The sequence below is a fragment of the Sminthopsis crassicaudata genome, chromosome 2, assembly GCF_048593235.1.
Source record: "Sminthopsis crassicaudata isolate SCR6 chromosome 2, ASM4859323v1, whole genome shotgun sequence".
Taxonomy (NCBI): domain Eukaryota; kingdom Metazoa; phylum Chordata; class Mammalia; order Dasyuromorphia; family Dasyuridae; genus Sminthopsis; species Sminthopsis crassicaudata.
In genome coordinates, this window is record NC_133618.1 from 368,088,825 (window position 1) to 368,108,724 (window position 19,900).

The 19,900-nt window shown below is 39.4% G+C and overlaps 1 protein-coding gene across 4 annotated transcripts in view; it reads right to left on the reverse strand.

The window, feature by feature from the left end:
* Positions 1-19,098, reverse strand: part of LOC141556642 (tRNA (adenine(58)-N(1))-methyltransferase catalytic subunit TRMT61A-like) — a 53,285-nt gene extending 34,187 nt beyond the window's left edge. The window contains exons 1-2 of one of the 4 annotated variants that reach the window (XM_074291091.1): positions 19,001-19,098; positions 14,780-15,140 (exon numbers count right to left, since the gene is read on the reverse strand). In XM_074291091.1, coding sequence (XP_074147192.1) covers positions 14,780-15,110 — 331 coding nt within the window. In that variant the 5' untranslated portion in view covers positions 15,111-15,140; positions 19,001-19,098. Of the gene's footprint in view, positions 1-14,779; positions 15,141-17,230; positions 17,252-18,242; positions 18,383-19,000 lie in introns of those variants that run through there. The other 3 variants (XM_074291089.1, XM_074291092.1, XM_074291090.1) reach the window with 3 other exon arrangements.
* Between the last annotated feature and the right edge of the window lie 802 nt (positions 19,099-19,900).

The window sequence follows — 19,900 nt, forward strand, 5'->3', positions numbered from 1 at the left end:
GTAACACATGTAGTATGTATGGGATTGCCTGTCATGGGGGGAGGGAGTGGAGGGGGGGGATAATTTGGAAAAATGAATACAAGAGATAATGTTATAAAAAAAAATTAGTCATGCATATATACTGTGAAAAAAAAATTAAAAAAAAAAAAAAAAAAAAAAAAAAAAGAATTTAGCCCAGGGGCAGCTAGGTGGTGCAGTGGATAGAGCACTAGCCTTGAATTCAGGAGGACCTGAGTTCAAATCTGATCTCAGACACTTAACACTTTCTAGCTGTGTGACCCTGGGCAAGTCACTTAACCCCATCCTCAGGGGGAAAAAAAAAAATTTAGCCCACCTTGTGGCATCTTCCCCTTTGTTAATCTCAAAGTTTGCTAGGAAATTTTGCCCACTACCTTCTCTCTTGTTAATTGTGGGTTCATTAGGAACTTTTCCAGCTCACTAAGTGTCACAATAATGTTTTTTGCCCCCTGAATGGAAGACAGATTTGAGCCCAAGAATTCTTTACAGATGTCTCCATACATTCCAGTTTCTTAACCCTCAGCAAGAAGACCAATGTATAATAATAGAAAGAATATCAGGTTTGAAATCTAGAGACCCTGAATGAGAGGACCTGGAGAAAAGAGACCTGGATTCTAGTATATCTCCTCATTTGAGTTATTTCCTGACATGTAAAATAAAGGCTTTAAATTTTGACCTAGAGCTCTGGTCTATAATTAAAGGGTCTAAAAGTCCTTTTTAGATTAGACAATCACTGATTCTGACAATCCTGGCTCTGACCTTGAACAAGTCAACTATCCTATTCTAAATTTCCTATACTTTATCACAGTTATTATTGGAAGAATTAGATAAAAAACATTTTTTTTTTATTCATTTTTCCAAATTATCCCCTCCCTCTCTCCACTCCCTCCCCCCCATGGCAGGTAATCCCATACATTTTACATGTGTTACAATATAACCTAGATACAATATATGTGTGTAAATACCATTTTCTTGTTGCACATTAATTATTAGCTTCCGAAGGTATAAGTAACCTGGGTAGATAGACAGTAGTGCTAACAATTTACATTCACTTCCCAGTGTTCCTTCTCTGGGTATAGTTATTTCTGTCCATCATTGATCAACTGGAAGTGAGTTGGATCTTCTTTATGTTGAAGATTTCCACTTCCATCAGAATACATCCTCATACAGCATTGTTGTTGAAGTATATAGTGATCTTCTGGTTCTGCTCATTTCACTCAGCAACAGTTCATATAAGTCTCTCCAAGCCTCTCTGTATTCCTCCTGCTGGTCATTTCTTACAGAGCAATAATATTCCATAACCTTCATATACCACAATTTACCCAACCATTCTCCAATTGATGGACATCCATTCAACTTTCAGTTTCTAGCTACAACAAAAAGAGCTGCCACAAACATTTTGGCACATACAGGTCCCTTTCCGCTAAAAGTAAAACATTTTAAAAACCAAAAATACTATGCAAATATGGGGCATTATCATTGCTAGTTCCTCAAAGAAACATTTGAAGCTTTCTAGATAAATGCAGAGGCAAGGCAAAGACCCCACCTTCTTAATTGACCAGGTTCTAGAAATGCTATGGATCAATAAAGCAAGAAAGAGATCAAAAGCATAAACCCAGAAAAAAAAAAAAAAAAAGAAAGAAAGAAAGAAAAAGGACACAAAACTATCCTTATCAGCTAAAGAGTAACAGTTTAGTACTTAGAAAATACTGGAGAATTGGTCAAGAGCTGGAAGAAATGAACAGAATAAAGTGAAGTTTAGTTAACAGTTAATTCCTCCTTCTAATCTCCAATTTAGTTAGCATCTTTAAAGACAGATTCAACAATCTTTGAGATAATTAACATAAATTAAGAAATTAAACTTTCCCAGACTATCTTGATTGGCATATCTTTAGGTAGGTCTGACACCTAGTCAGCCACCAGGCTCCCCAACTCAGTTAGTACTTTCACAATCCCTACGGTTACATTTCCCTCCTAAAAGATCTGCTTATGATGAAAATTTTTGCTAAATTCTCTTCAGGACCAAATCCACAATAAGATACTCACTCCCCCAATAGTGCCTTCCTTGCCTCTAGCTAACTCTGGTTACTCCGCCAAACAACGGCTTTCTCCCACCTCTTGGGGAAACCTCTTTTCTTTTTTAACTATATAGTCTCCCAACTCTATTTCATATTTACCTTTGGTGTCTATTATATGCCTTCATTTTGTCTGTAACCTATTCCCCTAAATAAATCTTTTGCCAAAGACAATGCCCCTTGTGAATTCTTCACATGGCCAAACCCCAACTTTAGAGGCTCTATCATCTGGTGTCTACATCACCCATATCACTGGAGACAATAGTTTCAATAAAACAGTAGGACACAAATAGAACCCAGAAAATCAATAGTATTTCCATGGAATATTATTGTTCTGTAAGAAACGATCAGCAGACTAATTTCAGAAAAGCCTGAAGACTTATATGAACTGACATGACATGTAGTGAGCAGAACCAAGGGAACAATGTACCTAGCAACAAAAAGAATATGTGAAGATTGATCAATGGTGATGGACTTGGCTCCTTTTTAAAAAAATATTTAATAAATATATTAGGTTTTTTATTGTAGTAAATTTATTTTTAATACATATTGCTATGAAGCATGTTGGGAAAGAAAATCAGAGAAAAATGGAAAAATCATGGGAGAGATAAAAGAACAGAAAAAATAAGTGAACATAGCACATGTTAATTTACATTCGATGGAGTTGGCTCTTTTCAACAATGAAATGACTTAAGGCAATTCCAAGAGACTTGTGATGGAAAAAGCCATCAGTAGCCAGATAGAGAACTATTGAGATTGAATGTGGATCAAAGTATAGTGTTTTTACCTTTTTATTATTGTTGCTGCCTGTTTTGTTTTTCTTCTTGGATTTTTCCCCTTTTGATCTGATTTTTCTTGTGCAGCATGATGAATATGGAAATATGTTTAGAAGAACTACACGGTTAACCAATTTCAAAAAAGAAGTAAGGAATGATTTGCATAGCCCAAAGAATAGCATTCATGAAGAGGCCACCAACATCATAAAAATTATTCTATCTGATCAATTTTAGATTTAGTAGGTACCAATCAAATAGATACTTTAGAGAGCTGGACAAAATAATGTCAAAAATTCATCCGAAAAATAAAAAAGTCTAGAAACTTAAGGAAAACAATGAAGAAAAATAGCATTTTTGGACATCTCCTACCTATGTGACTCAAGTCAAGTCATTTAAATCTCTACTGCCCTAAATTCACAGGAAAAAGAAATGGCAAACTGTTTCAGTATCTCAGCCTAAAAAACCCTAAGGATAGTAAAGGGTCAGAAGAATCAGGCACAAATGAACAATAGCTAGTCTGTTAAGGGCTGAGGATACAAAGAAGCACAAGATGGTCCCTGCCTTGGAGGAGCTTATAATTTAATATGGGTGGAGTCAGGGAATATCCCATTAAAATACAACTTTTCCCAGAATAAATTCAGTCACTTAGTAGAAACTAATTCAACTTTATTTGCATGTAAGTTCCACCTCTGGTCTCTTAAAAAAAAAAAAAAAATTATTTCCATTATTTCCTTGGGTCTTTATATATATTTTAAATAGCATTTTATTTTTCCAAAAACATGCAAAGATAGTTTTCAAGATTCACCCTAGCAAGACACTGTGTTTCTAGTCTCTTTTTGTATCTCTAGCAAATAGCACAACATGTAGCATTAAATAACTGAGACTTAATAAATGATGACTAAACCACTCATCATAAAAAGTATTTTGAACTAGTTAAAAAATAGAAAAGAGTATCAATGGAACAAACTAGATTAAAAAAAAGAACCAGAAGCAATTAAACTTAATAACCCAGTGTTCAATATACCTAAGAACACACATTATTCAACAATAATTTCTGGGAAAACTGCAAAACAGTATGAATAGGTTTAAACCTTCCTAATAATAACTACCGTTTATGAAGCTCCTACCATGTGCTAGGCACTATTCTAAGCACTTCAAAAATACCATTAATGTGGTTCAAGGATCAAAATGATGTGGGTGATAGAGATATCAAACAATGGTAGGCACCAAAAGTTGGGATTCAGTCATGTGAAGAATTCACAATGGCTATTCTCTTTGACAAAAGGTAGGTTTATTAGATTTATTGAAGGGATATAATATAAATATATATAATATATTTATAAATATAAACTAGGAATAGTAACTATGAAATGAAATAGAGTGGGGGAGTGCATATCAAAGACAAGTTCCTCAGTGGAAGTCACAATTACCTAGTAGAAAGGGAGCTCTCCATGAGGTTGGGGCATGTCCTTAGCTGGCAGGCTAAATCCTGAAAGAGACTGAGTACCCTGAAAGAGTTAGTTAGCTGTAAGAAGTGGGATTGGGAAGCATAGTGGAGTTGGGAAAGATACCCCATGGTATCTTGGAATACTTTTCCCCATGGAAAAGGGGAAGGGAAAAAATACCACGAGGCAGAGTATCCTGGAAGACTGACCCAAAGGAAGGCAGCAGCCATGGGATGACCAGAAGTAGACTTTACAGGGAAAATTTAATCTCAGGGACATGACTGGGATTTGACAGAGCACATCAAGGTAAGACTGCTAGAGACAGCTCAGAAGGTAAGTCTCAGGGGTTTCACATAACTTGGATTTCAGACTGAACCACTTCCCCAGAGGGTGGTTCCATGGAGCTAAACTGAACTCTTATCGGTACCTTTTCCCTGTCTGCCTCATGGTTTAATTTTTATCAGTTCCTCTGCTAACCACACCTAACATTGAAGACATCATTATCTCATTTGAACCTCAAAATTATTATGTTATTCTTATTCCCTTTTTATAACTGAGGAAACCAGGGTCACAGACCTGGTAAGTGTCTGAGGCTGCATTTGAACTCAGGTCTCCTTGTTACCAGGCTCAGGGCTCTATCTACTGATCTGCCACCTAACTAGATCATAATGAACTCAAAAGGAATAAATGACCAGAATACTAAATATTAAATACTATATAAACAAATAAAAAGAGAAAGCAATCAGGGACTTTTTTTTTAGCTATGGCTAATAGGAGAATTTTTAATTAAAGAAAAGACAGAGGTAATCACAGAAGAAAGCCAAAATAGATAAGTCTAAGTCAAAACAACTTGGATATTTTATCTCACACCTAGTAAACTGATGAAGACAAAAGACATCAATAGCCAATGTTGGAGGGGATGTGGAAAAATAAAGGCCTAGAATAATATAATAATAGGGACTTAATAATAAATGTTAGACTATATAAGATCAAACTACTTAAGATGGCTTGATTAGTTTTGCTATTTTTTTTTCTTTTTTGTTATAATGAATGTCTCTATCAGAGGAGGAATGAGGAAAGGATATACTGAAAAATTAAGTTGACAGAAAAACAAACCAAAAAATATTTTTTAAAAAGTTGCTGCTATTTTTCAAGCAGATCTGGAATATTTTTTCCTCATCAAAGGAAAGACACTCAGTAGTCTTTCTAAGCTAGGGAGCCCTAGGTAAAAATGGGTGCTTTATATAATTTTTGTCTTCTAAAAGCTCATAATGACCCTTGAAAGAGAAGCAGGATTATAATCCTCATTCTGTAAAAGAGAAAGAGGACCCAAAAGGGACATAGATTCCAAATTATACAACGAGCATCAGGCAAAGCTGAGAAAGAGACCTACATTTCCAGATTGTCAGTCAAAATTGATGTAGAAAAAGATTTCCTCAGTTGTGAAAAATGATTTTAGGATTCATAATTGCAACATCAAAACCTCCTAATATCCGTTTAAAAAAAAAAAAATACAAGACAGAGCTTCCCACAAGTGCTGGGTGACCTAGGGGCAGGGGCCCATATCTGAACAACCATTGTTCTAAGCCCTCATCATTATTCCAATACCTCCCACTATTCTGGAAGAAGTAGGCTGGGAAGAAAGGGAAAAACTCTGCTCTCCTTCCTTGAGTGACTAATTCCAAGACAGCCTCTATTGAAACTTAGGCCCCAATCTAACTTAAAGAGTCAGACAAGGCCAGTTTGGACTGGCTGCCCAGGGGAAAGCCTGTACACAATCATCTTTATCATGCTATATGGAAAATGCCCTAAAACATAGCAAGCTGAAAACCTAGGTTAAAATCCTATCCATGTCACTGTCTCCCTCTGGACCTCAGTTTCCCTAGCCAAAAAATGAAAAGGCTTAGATTAGAAAGTCTCTATGATTTTTTTATCAGTAATGAAGATGTGACTGGAGAGCAAGATTCTCTGTCCATTATCTGGAAACAGAGCAGACCAAGATGCTAGATCCTATGCTACATGCTTACTGCCTATGGGAATCACAGAATTGGAGCTGGGAAGCCCCTTTCAATTCTGATATTCTGTGATTCTAAGGCACTTCCAGTGACAGCACCATAAACTTAGTCTCAGATCATTTTTTTTTAATTGAGATTATTTGATTAATGTTAAATTTCTGCTTTCATTTTTGTAAGATTCCAAATTTTTCTCCTTTCTTCCCTTCCCTGCCTTCTCTCCAAAACAGTAAGCAATCTCATATAGATTATACTATACAATTACTTTAAACATATTTCCATATTAGTCATGTTGTGAGAGAAGAAAATGAAAACTAAAGGGAAAAATCTGAGGAAGAAAAAACAAAAAAGAATGAAAATTATATGTTGTGATCTACATTTAGTTTCCATAGTTCTCTCTCTGGCATTTTCTATCACAAGTCTATTGGAATTTTCTTGGATCACTGTACTACTGAGAAGAGCTAGATCTATCATAGTTGATCACCACATAATGTTATGGTTCTGTTTACTTCACTCAGCATTGGTTCATATAAGTACTTCCAGGTTTTTCCTGAAATTCACCTACTCATCATTTCTTACAAAACAATAGTATTCCATTACTTCCATATATCAATACTTATTCAGCCATTCCCTCAATGTCTAATTCCTTGACATCTCAAAAAGGGCTGCTACAAACACTTTTGCACATATGGGTCATTTCCCTTTTTTATGATCTTTGGGATAAGGCCTCAGTAGAGACACTGCTGGCTCAAAGGGTATATACACAGTTTGAAAGCTCTTTGGTCAGCCTCAGGTCTTAAATGAATGACACTGTAGGTCTGATCCCTCTCTCCAAAAGCCAGGTTGGGATTCATTACGCTACGGCAGAAATCTGAAATCCCCTAAGGATTTACTAATGCTAGGGTAGAACATTATCTAGATGGGGTGTTGAGATGTGGGTTCAAATCCTGGTTCTGCTGTGTGATCCTGGGTAAATCATGTTCCCTCTCTGAGCCTCAGTTTCCCCTTCTTAAAATAAGATGGTTAGATTAGATTAATTTTAAGGTGCCTTCCAGATATGGGGACAACCTATACTTTAGAGCTCCCTCCAGCCTTCACATTACCTCCAAGACTGACATTCTGTGCTTCTCTTTGATGAGGGAAAGACAGCCCTACTAGCCCATCAAAAGCCTTTTCTACTCTAAATTCCCTCTCCCCAATACCGCCCCCCCCCCATTACAATGCTCAACAGGAAAAGCAGGACGACAACAGACCTTAAACAAAGGACTCATTCAATCCTCAAGTCACAAGCAAAACCCAATCATCTTTTAAAGGGACCACACCAGTTTAGAATTAGGCCCTCAGAGCAGAAAGGGATCAGCTTTAGCTAAAGGACCACAGCAAGAAGCCCCAGCAGCTTAAATCTCCTCACTAATGTTTGCCTCCCAGATAGCTCGCTGCCCATGAGAATCATAGAAGTGTAGCTAGGAGTGCCCTCAGAACATGAAAGAGTCAGAATGTCAGAGCTAGAAAGCGCTGTAGAAATTATATAGGCCAGCCCCTTACATTGGGAGAAGATGGAAAGAGGCTCACTCACATAGTTAATTAAGTCAGGTCTCCTGACTAAATACAAGGGGAGTCTTCTCTTCTCTCTTTCCATCTCCTTTTCCTTCCCCCTGTCCACCCTCACTCGATGTATAACCAAGGCTAGACTATGTTCATGGTACTTAGACCAAGGGCCCTGGCCCTATCCCAGACTCTTACAGTTGCAGAAGGCCCTTAAGAGTCATATTCCAAGTAATCCCCCACTCTGACACACCCAACAAGTGGTTACCCAGATTTGCTAGAGAAACTCTGGTAATGGGGAGCTCACTATCTAGCATGGATATATGACATAGTAGTGATGGGATACTTCAATTATGCAGACATGCTGAGGCTCTCTCTCTGCCAAAGGCTGAGAAGATGACATTTTCTTGGCTTGACTTTGGAATTTCATTCTTCAAAAGATACAGGAAACAATAAAGGAAGCTGCTATTCTGGAATTGGTGCTAATGAATGATGAGAAAACTGGTTGCAGAAGTAGAAATAGTTAAAACTTTGGGGATACATAACCATTGTGTCCTAGAATTTTTGAAAGAGAAGGCCTAGACTGAGAGGCACATTAAATTTGGGGAAAGCAAGTATCAAAAAAAAAAGGTTTTTAGGCAGGATCTTATGACCTAAAATTTTACAGTGAAATACAAAGAATCACAGATTTACAGCTGGAAAAGTCCTTAGAGATCATCATCATGAAGGTGACTCTTTTTTAAAATAGTATTTTATTATTCCAAATGCATGCAAAGATATTTTTCAACATCCACCTTTGCAAAACTTTGTGTGCCAAATTTTTCTCTTTCACTCCCTCTTATCCCTTCCCATAGATAGCAAGTAATCCTGCAATTCTTCTAAACATATTTCCGTATTTGTCATGCTGCATTAGAAAAATCAGATTAAAAAGGTAAAAGGAAAAAAAAAAAGAGAAAAAAAAACAACCAAACAAACAACAAAAAGTGAAAATATTATGCTTTGAGCCACATTCAGTCTCCATTGTTCTTTCTCTGATGGGGATGGTTCTTTCCATCACAGTTGATTATTATGTAATCTTGTTCTCTTGCTTCTGCTCAGTTCACTTAGCCGCAATTCAGGTAAGTTTTTCTATGCTTTTTTGAAATCAGTCTGCTCATCATTTCTTATTGAACATTCCATTACATTCATATATTATAACTTAGCCATTCCCAACTGAAAAGCTCAATTTCCAATTCCTTGCCACTAAAAAATGGCTGCTACAAACACTTTTTGCACATACAGGTGCTTTTCATATTTTTACAGTAATCATAATCAATTTTAGGAGAAAAAAACCAAACCACTTTATACCCTCTGATTGCATATGATCTTGATTATGATGTAGAGGACTTCTGGCCTATAAGAAATGATGAGTTCATTGAATTTAGAAAAACATGGAAAGATCAGCATAAAATTATAATTAACAGAACCAAGAAAAGACTACATACAGTAATAACAATAATTAAGATCAACTTTAAGCAACTAAGTTATTTTGAGTATTAAAAAATGCCCAAATGGGGCAGCTAGGTGGTGCAGTGGATAGAACACCAGCCCTGAATTCAGGACCCGAGTTCAAATCTGATCTCAGACACTTAACACTCCCTAGGGGGGAAAAAATGCCCAAATGGAAGTATGTATACTATGGTTTTACACATATGTATACATTATTTGCATTGAATGATAATTATCTCTAAAGTGAGGAGGAAAATATATAAAAGGCACAAAACAGAGATTAAAAGAATGTAAAAGGAAGCATATAAAGCAGAATAGCTTCAAAAATAGTGAAAAGTCCTTATTACATTATTTTTCAAAAAAGCAAACAATCTAAAATGTAAATTCATGTTTTATAGAGAATCCTCCTTTTAGTCTGTGCTGTGTGTAAACGGAAATGTTATTTTTTTTGTGTCTTTACAAATTTAAGTTAAACTATGCTCAAAGAGTTATCAAACTGTGAACATCCTTTGATCCAGCAGTGTTACTACTGGGCTTATATCCCAAAGAGATCTTAAAGGAGGGAAAGGGACCCACATGTGCAAAAATGTTTGTGGCAGCTTTTTTTGTAGTGGCAAGAAACTGGAATATGAATGGATGCCCATCAGTTGGAGAATGGCTGAATAAGTTGTGGTATATTAATATTATGGAATATTATTGTTCTGTAAGAAATGATCAGCAGGATGATTTCAGAGAGGCTTGAAGAGACTTACATGAACTGATGCTGAGTGAAATGAGCAGAACCAGGAGATCATTATACACAGAAACAAGACTATATGATGATCACTACTGATAGACATGTCTCTTTTCAACAATGAAATGATTCAAACCAGTTCCAATTATTCAGTGATGAAGAGAACCAGCTACCCAGAGAGAGGACTGTGGGAAATGAGTATTGACCACAATATAGCATTTCCACTCAGATTTCTATTGTTTGCTAGTATTTTGTTTTCTTTCTCAGGGTTTTGTTTTGTTTTGTTTTTTTCCTTTTTGGTCCTATTTTTCTTGTGCAGCAAGATAATTATGAATATGTATACATATATTGGATTTAACATATATTTTAACATATTTAACATGTATCTGCCATCTAGGGGAGGAGGTGAGAGGAAGAAGGGAAAAATTTGCAACAGAAAACTTGCAAGGGTCAATGTTGAAAAAATTACTCATGCATATGTTTTGTCAATAAAAAGCTTCAAAATGAATTTTAAAATTTTAAAAATAAAAAGAATGGAGGTTATTCCTGAGCCATTGTCAGTGATCTCTGAAAGGTCATAGGCAACAGGAATAGTAGAGGGCGAATAAAAACAAAAACAAAAAATCCAAACACCAGAAAGTAAAATCTGCATCTTCAATCATCAAGGCCAGAGACCTTGATCTCAATTACTGGAAAAATCTAGAATATATCAATAAAGGGATGTTTGCTGCAGTGTAGAAGAAAGGAAAGTAAACAGTTCATGATGGACTAACTTTGTTCTGATCCCTGCCACAGGAAATATTGGGAGAGTGTTGTTGATATGGATGATCTAGACCAAGGCTTCTTAAACTTTTTCCATTCTCAACTCCTTTTCAGCCAAGAAATTTTTACATGACCCCAAGTATACAGGTATATAAAATAGATACACAAATCAAATATTTACTGATAAGAAATCATAATTTCACGACTCTCACATTCAGTTACAAGACCCCATATGGGATTGTGAACCACAGTTTAACATGCTAGATTCTAGATTTCAGTCAAGCATTTGACAACTTCTAAAGACATTTTTGTGACAAGTTGAGAGATATGGGCTAATGAATAAGATTTGGTGAATTCAGGACTCCTTAATTAGGAGAAATTATTAGTAGCTTGGAGATGTCTACACCTGAGAGTCCTTACAAAGGCATTCTTACATCTGTGTTGTTTAATATTTTATTAAGGATTTGGATGAAGGTAGAGAAGACATATTTTTATCAAATCTAGAGATGACAAAGCCAGGAGGAACAGTTTTTTTTAATCAGCCTGTCTAATAGAGTTAGCATATAAAAACATCTTGATAAGTTAAAATGAAATTTAATACAGATACACATCAAAGCCAAAACACCAACTTCCCAAGTACAGAACTAATTAGGTAATAACCTATGAAAAAAGATCTACTGATTTTAGTGGACCACAAGCTCATGAAATCTAAAATTATCCTATGGAAGCACCAAGAGAGCATAGGGTCCAGAACATGAAAAATAATAATCCCATTATATTCTCCCCAAGTCAGACAATAGCTAGTGTTCAATTTTGGATGCTATAATTTGGAAAGGACTTTGAAAAGCTAGAGTAAATCCAGAGAAAAGAGATCAGTGAGGAAACTCAAGACCATGTCATGCAAAGATTTGCTGAGTAAACTATCCGACTGATGAATAAGTAAATGAAAACTCCCATAATTGACTATCTAATTTAGGGGGCCCCAGACCATATTTCACATGCTATCCAGTTTTCCAGTAGATGGCAGAACCACAAACTTTTCTCCCCCACCCCAGCAACTTTAAGGCTTTCTATAGTAACAAAAGGGAAGTCCATACTATTCTCACTTTTTGCCAATCTTGCATTTCTCAATCAATATTAATAATCAAATTAATACTATCTTTGCTTTTGGAAAAGGCCAATAATCTACTGCCCACATTCCAAGACTTAGAATGGAAAATGCCATCTGCATCCAGAGGGAGAATTATGGAGATTGAATGTGGATTGAAACATAGGATTTTCACTTTGTTTGTTTATTTGCTCCCCCCCCTTCTTATGTTTTTTTTTCCCCCTTTTGATCTAATTTTTCTTATACAACATGACAAATATAGAAATATATTTAAAAGAACTGCACAGAATGAGCCCATATAAGATTGCTTGCTGTCTTAGGGAAGGGAGAAAAATTTGAAACACAAAGACTTACAAAAATGAATGTTGAAAATTATATATGTATTTGGAAAAATAAAATACTATTGAAAATTGAAAAAAAAAATCCATCTACCATCCATGGCTTCACTTAATAGCCTCTTTCTCTCATTGCTTCCCTGTCTCCTCTCCACATCTCTTTCCTTTTCTATTTCCTCTTCCTTTTTGTTTCCTCTCCATCTCTCTCATTCCTACTGTTTTTCCCTCCATTTCCTAATTCTCTTTGTCTTTTCTCTCTCATCCTCTAGTTCACACTTTTCTGTCCTTTCCCCATTTTTTCTTTTCTTTTCATAATTCCCTTTCTCTTAGCTGAAGATAGGAGTATGGCCTGGATTCAACTAAACAAGCATTTATTAAATGACCAGTCTGGAGAATCACAGACATAAATGAAACAGTTCCTGCCTTCAAGAAACTTCTATTCTAATTGCAGAAAAATAAATACAGTGAGACATCACCTCTACTCAGGTGATTTGCTCAATTAAGCCTATTAGAACAGGGAGGATTTCAATATACAGCATCTTAAAAACATCAACATTCCCCAAATAGGATTATTACAAAAATTCAAATGAGATGGCAGATTAAAATAGACTTTACAAATGATTAAATGTTATGTTCAACACAAGAATATTGAAAAATATCATTATTATCAGGTCCATGAAGCTCAGACCAATCAGAAACTAGGGAAAGGGGCAGATGGAAGCTCCAATAGGGGTCTGGCGGGCAGCCAAGCCTGAGATGCATGGGAGAATGAGAGAAGAACATATTCAATTTAATTAATACATTCTCCCACTCACCTCCCAGGACTGGGAATGGAGTCTTAGATCTTTTCAGGAAATATACTTCCTTCCAGAGTCCCAAAAAGCCCTAGGAGAATGACAAGGTGGGATAATAAGTTTCCTGATAGTTTACTGAGACATATCCAACTAAGGTCACAGAACATAAGTCAATCACCTGATTTCCAAACTAGAGAACTTTTTGTTAATTCATCTGCCTTTCTCTTGTTTAGTGAATTGACCTGTAAAAAAATACTCACTTACTCACTCACTCACTGGGCAGAAATAGGGGGAATAGTGAAGAAAATAACAGGAGATGACTAGTTCTAATCAGCCTCCCTGGGGGCAGAGAAATAGGCTGAGACTTCTGGAATGTCTCCAGAAAGTAAAGAAAGTGCTGAGCAGCCCACCCCCTTGCCAAACAGGATTTGGCACTTTTAATATTCCTTCGTTCATTCATTGGACTCCTGGAATCTCAGAGTTGGAAGGATCACAGATTATGAGCTGGAAGGGATCTTATGAGATCATGTAGTTCTATCCTTTCAATTAAAATAGATAAGGAAATGGGATCTCCAGAAGGGTCACCCATGCCCTACCCCACTGGCAAAGGAAAGCATCCTGCGATAGTGACAAAAGCCTATATTCAGTATCTGAGAGCCTGGTTTTGCTATTTACTGTCAGCCTTAGTTCTCTCCTGGAGGAGGCCTGTTGCTAGGAAGTTGCTAAATGGTGCAATAGATGGAGTGCTAGACCTGGAGTCAAATATGAGTTCAAAGATGGCCTCAGATGTTTCCTCTGTTAGCACACTGGGCAAGTTAGTTAATTTATGCTGTAGAATGGGGATAGTAATTGTACTGACTTCATAGGATTGTTCAGAAGATCAAATAAGTTCATTTAGCTTTTTTAAAAATTAAATTACAAACTCCTTGAGGGTAGAGATTATCTTTCTTTTAAATCCTCAGCATTTAGAACAGTGTTTGGTACATAGCAGGTGCTTAAGGAATGCTTACTATCAGATTATTTTATGCCCAGAAGGTCCTTCCTTCTCTTCTTTTGTCAGTTAAAGGAGAACCAGAGTTCAAATCCAGCCTCAGATTCTTTTTTTTTTGTTGTTGTTGTTGAGGCAATTGAGGTTAAGTGACTTGCCCAGAGTCACAACAGCTAGGAAATGTTAAGTGTTGGAGACCAGATTTGAACTGGGGTCCTCCTGACTTCAGGACTGGTAGACTCAGATTTTTAATAGCTGTGCAATCCTAGGCAAATCACTTATATCGTCAAATAAAACAAAATTAAAAATAAATAAATTCTATTGAAATGCTAGAGAAACGAATCTTCCCTGATCCTCCCCGGTCTGTAATGAGATTCCTCTCATCATACTTTTTTTATTTCTTGGTAACGTACTTAATATGTGTCTCTCCCCTTTAATAGACTGCAAACCCTATGAAGACAAGTATTCCACCTTATCTAAACTCTTTTGAATTGAAATGAAGATCTTTTTTAGCTGTAAATCTTTGATGTTTTAAAGGTCTAAGAATGGAGGATAGGGAAATATTTCTTTGACAAAAGACTTCTATGTAAGGTAAGCCTTTCTTCAAATAACATTCAACTTAAAAAATTTCCATTTATAGTCAGCCTTACTGACATATTCCAGTATAAACTGACCTCATTCTTCCCAGTGTTAAGCTCACCTGATTCGCAAACAATGGAGCCAGGCTTCAGTTCCAGCATCATTGTGATGATGGAGATGTCTGTGGAGTAGAGAATCTGGGTCCGGTGTGGCAGGTTCAGGGTCCAAAGCTCAGGGGTGGGATGGAGCACATAAACCCAGCCCCCCTTGCTGCAGGTAACCCGGGAGCCATAGGGTTGGCCAATGAGATGGGCTGAGTGACGGATCACACCATACTTGGTCTGAGTCTGAGCCCCATGCTGGACTTGTACTGGGAACATGGAGCCATGGCCCAAGAAAATGATGGCAGTATCCCCTTCTTTAATGAGCTCTTCATACTCGACAAAACTCATGATGAAGGCCTCTACTGAGGCTGCCCTGTCCTTTTGGAAAGAAAGAACAAAGTCATATAAAGAGGTTTACATTCAGCTAGATCAGAGAAAGGACACAGTTCCTACCATAAAGCCCCAAACCTCCATTTTTTTTTAACATAACTTTCACCTCATTCAACAATAATAATAATAAATCTTCCTTTAATAGAACCCTTAAGATTTTCAAAAAATGTCTTCTTGAATTGAACATGTTTAACTTATATCATATTGCTTGCTGTCTTAGAGAAAAAGAGAGAAAAATTTGGAACACAAGGTTTTGCAAAAGTGTATTCTTTGCATGTATCTGTAAAAATAAAACTATTATAAAAAAATTTTTAATAGAAAGGCTTAGAAAGATATACATGAAATGATGCTAAACAAAACAAGCAGAACCAGGAATACATTATATACCATAATAGCAAAAATGTGCTTTGATCAACTGCCCCAGCCTGAGCTGAGATAGAGCAAGTCAGAGACAGAGGAGTCAGGGCACAAACAGAAGTGTAATTAATTTCAGAATGAGGAAAACAATATTTGCAGATGGAAGCACGCTCTCCCCCCCAAGGGCTTAATACTCCTGATGATGGGGCTATATATCTGTAAAAGATTGGCCTACAATACAATTATTCTTGATGGTCTAAAGACAGTTCTCTTGGTTGGCATTTCTTGGGACAATATAGGTATTCTTGGGTCATATGGGGAACAATCAGTTGTGACAGTCATGATTACTCTGTGTGGTAAAGCACCCCACACTGGTTCTGTGATAGGAACAGGAGCACACAAGGAACAGGGATTGTGAACATGCAGTGGATGGCCCTGGGAAATGGGAGGCTAAATTTCTCAGTGAACACCTGGAGATGATCCAAGTAATACCCTTTGCTAGAGGGTAATATCATACAGGATGCTAAGGATTATTGTTATAACAATTTCTGAGCACAGCCTGTTTGCCATCCCTTAGCTCTGGGAAACAGGGTATCTCCAAAATATTTTAACAATATTTATTGATTGACTATATAATACAAACATTGAATTAATATTTACTATACAACTAGAATGTACAAGGCACTGTGCTAGAGCATCAAAGGCATAAAGAACTAAAATATTTTCTGATCTCAAAAAACATTCAACTGTATGTGTGTTGGGGAATCAGGCTAAAGGTTAAAAGGAAATATAGCATGAATTTGCACTAGGAAATACAAATTACAGGAGACTTAACCAGTGCTAAGGACTTGTGGGGGTTACCAGGAAAGGCTTGAAGAAACTAGGAATTTCAGGATTTAAAGCTATGTTCCAGGTATTCTGGAGAGCCTGTATAAAAAGAAATGGCCTGTTGAGGTCTGGAAATAGCTAATAGGTAAACATGGTTGCAAATAATAGTTTGTGAAAGGGAATAAATATGAAATAAGTCTGGAAAGATAATGCAGGATCAAATGTGAGGGCTTTTAAGGCTCACCAGGCCTAGATGTTTATATTTTATTCTAGTGGCAATGGGCATCTACTAAAATTTTTCTATTGCATAAGAGAAATGATTATTATAATAACCTACTGGAGAGATGCAGAATTATATTCTTCTTAAGGAAATCTTAGTCTTAGCACAAAAATTTACCTTTCCTAGACCATTTTATCTAGGTGGAGTTGTTGCCCCACCCCACTAAAAAACTTATAAATAATTTAATCTAAAATGAATTCTGGCCCTTTGTCTTCTATTTAGGCTAGTCTCTAGGTATGGATTATCCAAGAATAGTAAATAACATGAATAACATAGTCAATCTCATTAGAATAGTCCCCTCTCAAAATATTCACTTTCTCATTACTAGTTAACTTGTTGATTGCCACTCAGGAATACCTACTCTAAGGGGTGTTTATTAATTATTAATGTTGGTAGCATAACAGTATTAACTATCCAGAAACTGTATCTCTTGAACTTTTTTTTTCTTAATACATTACACATAATAGTGTCTGACATGTAGTGCTTTAAATCATCTGACATCATCTGAGCTGGAACAAGCTGGGGGGTTATTAAGTTTGATAGCTATGGTGAGACAAGTGTTTGGAAAATTAACATTTCAGTTGTGTGGAGGATACATTAGAGAGGGGATAACCTGGAGAACAGATAAGGCCGTCCATCACAATAGTTCGGGCTAGAGGCGATGAGAGCTTAAAGCAGGGTAGCGGCTGTGGGAGAGGAAAAGGGACGGGGTAAGCGATGGGAACTGGATAACCGAACAGACACGGGGTGGGGGAGCAGAGCTCCAAGGTTACAACCTTGTAAATATGGGTGAACGGAAGAATGGGGCTTCCCTGAGCAGAAGTGGAATAGATGGAGGGGAAATAGTAACCTTGCTTTGAACAACCTGAGATGTAGAGTTTTTCTGAAGAGGTGGATTCTCCGCAGACAGTGTGGGATGGCTGGCAAGGGGATGCACAGGCGGGGGAGGCCGGGATCGGACACACGAGGGGCTGATAGATGGAGGGCGTGGTGGGAAATGGGGATTTATGGAGAGGGCTCACAGCACGTGCATAAGTTTGCACACATGTATTTGGAGGCCCTTTATACACCAACATATTAGGGGCAGGGGTAACATACGCTGCATTTCATTGAATTCTTACTCTGTGCTAAATACTGGGAATTCAAAAGCAAAGCGGGCACGGGGCGCACAGGCCCCGTGAGAAGGCCTCATTCAGGGCTCCAGCTGGGGGGAACTGAGGCACTCGGCAGGGCCGAGGCAGGGGGTGTGCGGACGGCCTCTTCTGGGCAGAAGTCTGCACGTTCCACAAATATACACAGTGTGTGTGCGTAAAGTCTGTTTGTTCCCGCAAATCCTACACTTTTTGCGAAGAAGCGGATGACCTTCGGGGAACGAGTTAACAGATCGAGCGCACGACCTGCCCAACTTGGGACATGTGCTGAGAGCGGGAAAGGGACGGAGGGACTGGGGCCTGGGGCGGGTTTTGTGACTTTCTGGGCCTCGTTCCCCCCACTTTCCGATGAAGGCCTCCGGGGATAACATGAAAGTTCCCGCTCGCACCAGGACCGGCCGTTGGGGGCCAGACAACAGGAGCTGGGGGTGGGGGGTTGGGGATCCCCGGGATCTGCCCGCCCCGGAGCCTCACCTGGGGCTGCTCGGGGCTCTGGCCCAGCCGGGTCCCGCTGGGTTCGGCGCGGGCGGGCTCCGCACGTGGTTCCGGGCAGCAGCAGCAGCGGCGGCGGCGGCGGCGGCGGCGGCTCCGGGAAGGCTCGGCTTCCTGGCCCGGCGCTCAGTGCTGACGCCGCAGAGCCCGCGGCTCGGGCTCCGCCCCCGGCCCCGCCTCCAGCCCCCACTGCAGCCGGGACGCCCCGCGCAGGTCCGGGGCCGTCCGACGGACAAAGCCGTCGTCAGCTGTGGCCGGGAGCGCTCCTAGTGCACCGCGGGCTATTAGTGGGAATGCCGGCCTGCGTGGTCCGGGCGGGGAGAACTCACAGCACGGGGAGTGGGGCGCCACCGGGGTGCAATGCTCCCGTTTTACAGGGGAAACTGAGGCACCGCACGGTCAGTCCCGCCCGAGGCCGTGTAGGAAGTAAGAAGCAAACTTTCGGGCCCGGAGCGCTCCCCACTTGCAGCCCTCAATAACCTCCTCCTCTCACTGTCAGTGCCCTCAAAACTGTACAGCCCGGAACGGACAAATCCGCGGCTGCAGACAAGCACTCCGCCCGGGACTCTCCCGAGTCCTTACTTCCCCTTGCCTCCACCCCGCTGCGAGGTCGGGCCACAAGCGGCCAGCCACCCCGTCTAGACTCTGCCCCCACTGTGGCCCGAGCGATGACACTGCCCCTCCCGAGGGCGCCCGCTGCTCTTTCTCACTTCCCCACTTCTGGCGGTCCCGCGGAGTACCTGCAGCTCCCGCTCCCAGAGCTTCCATCCCCCTCTGTGCGGTTTGTTACTGTAGCAAGCCTTGTGTGTGTTCTCTCTGCAAGGTATCTCACATGCATCCGTCACCGCAGCGGCCTCCCACCTGCGCCCCTGAACGCCCGCCTCGGAGCAGGCCTTCCAGCTCCGCTGCAGAAACGGTCATTGAGGGTAATGAGCGAGACTGCAGGGCGAACATGGTGATCGCTTTCATTTTTACCATTAGCATTCTGCATAAGGCCTCAGTCAGAATATATGGCTCTTGACTAAGAACGAGGGGGTCAGGGAACAACTCTCCCAGCTTTCACCTCGCCACTCAATTATCGCCTTTCTTGTATCAACCCTGAGAAAGCCCTTTAAAAGAGCCCTCCACCATCGTTTCCTCCCTCAAATCCGTGTTCCCGACAAGCTGCTATACCACTTCTCTGCTCCCTCACCTTCAATACCTGCCTTCTGCCTCTAGAATAAAGTATAACCTCATTAACTTAAATTTAAGTTAATTAATTTAAAGACCTTCGAAAACCAGATGCAAATTTCCTTTCCAATCTTATTTCACATTACTCGTCTGTATAAGGCTGTCCTGGAAAAAAATACCATCCCAATAAACTCCTTCCATCAACACCCCAGCCCTGACCTTCCATCCTAGCAGTGAATTTTGGGGGAATAGGGAGCTGGGAGTAGAAAACTCGTCTCCGTGGCTTCATTCACCTCCTTCCTCAATTCTGTCCCTTAGAACACTCCCATTTCCTTTCAAGCCCAGCCAGAAGAAGCTTCTCAGATCCCCGCCCCACCCCCACCCCAGCTGCTGGATCTGTAAGTTCTTAGAGGATGGATCCTGTCCCCTCAATATCTAGGGTTTGGCACATTGCAGGAGTTCAATGTACA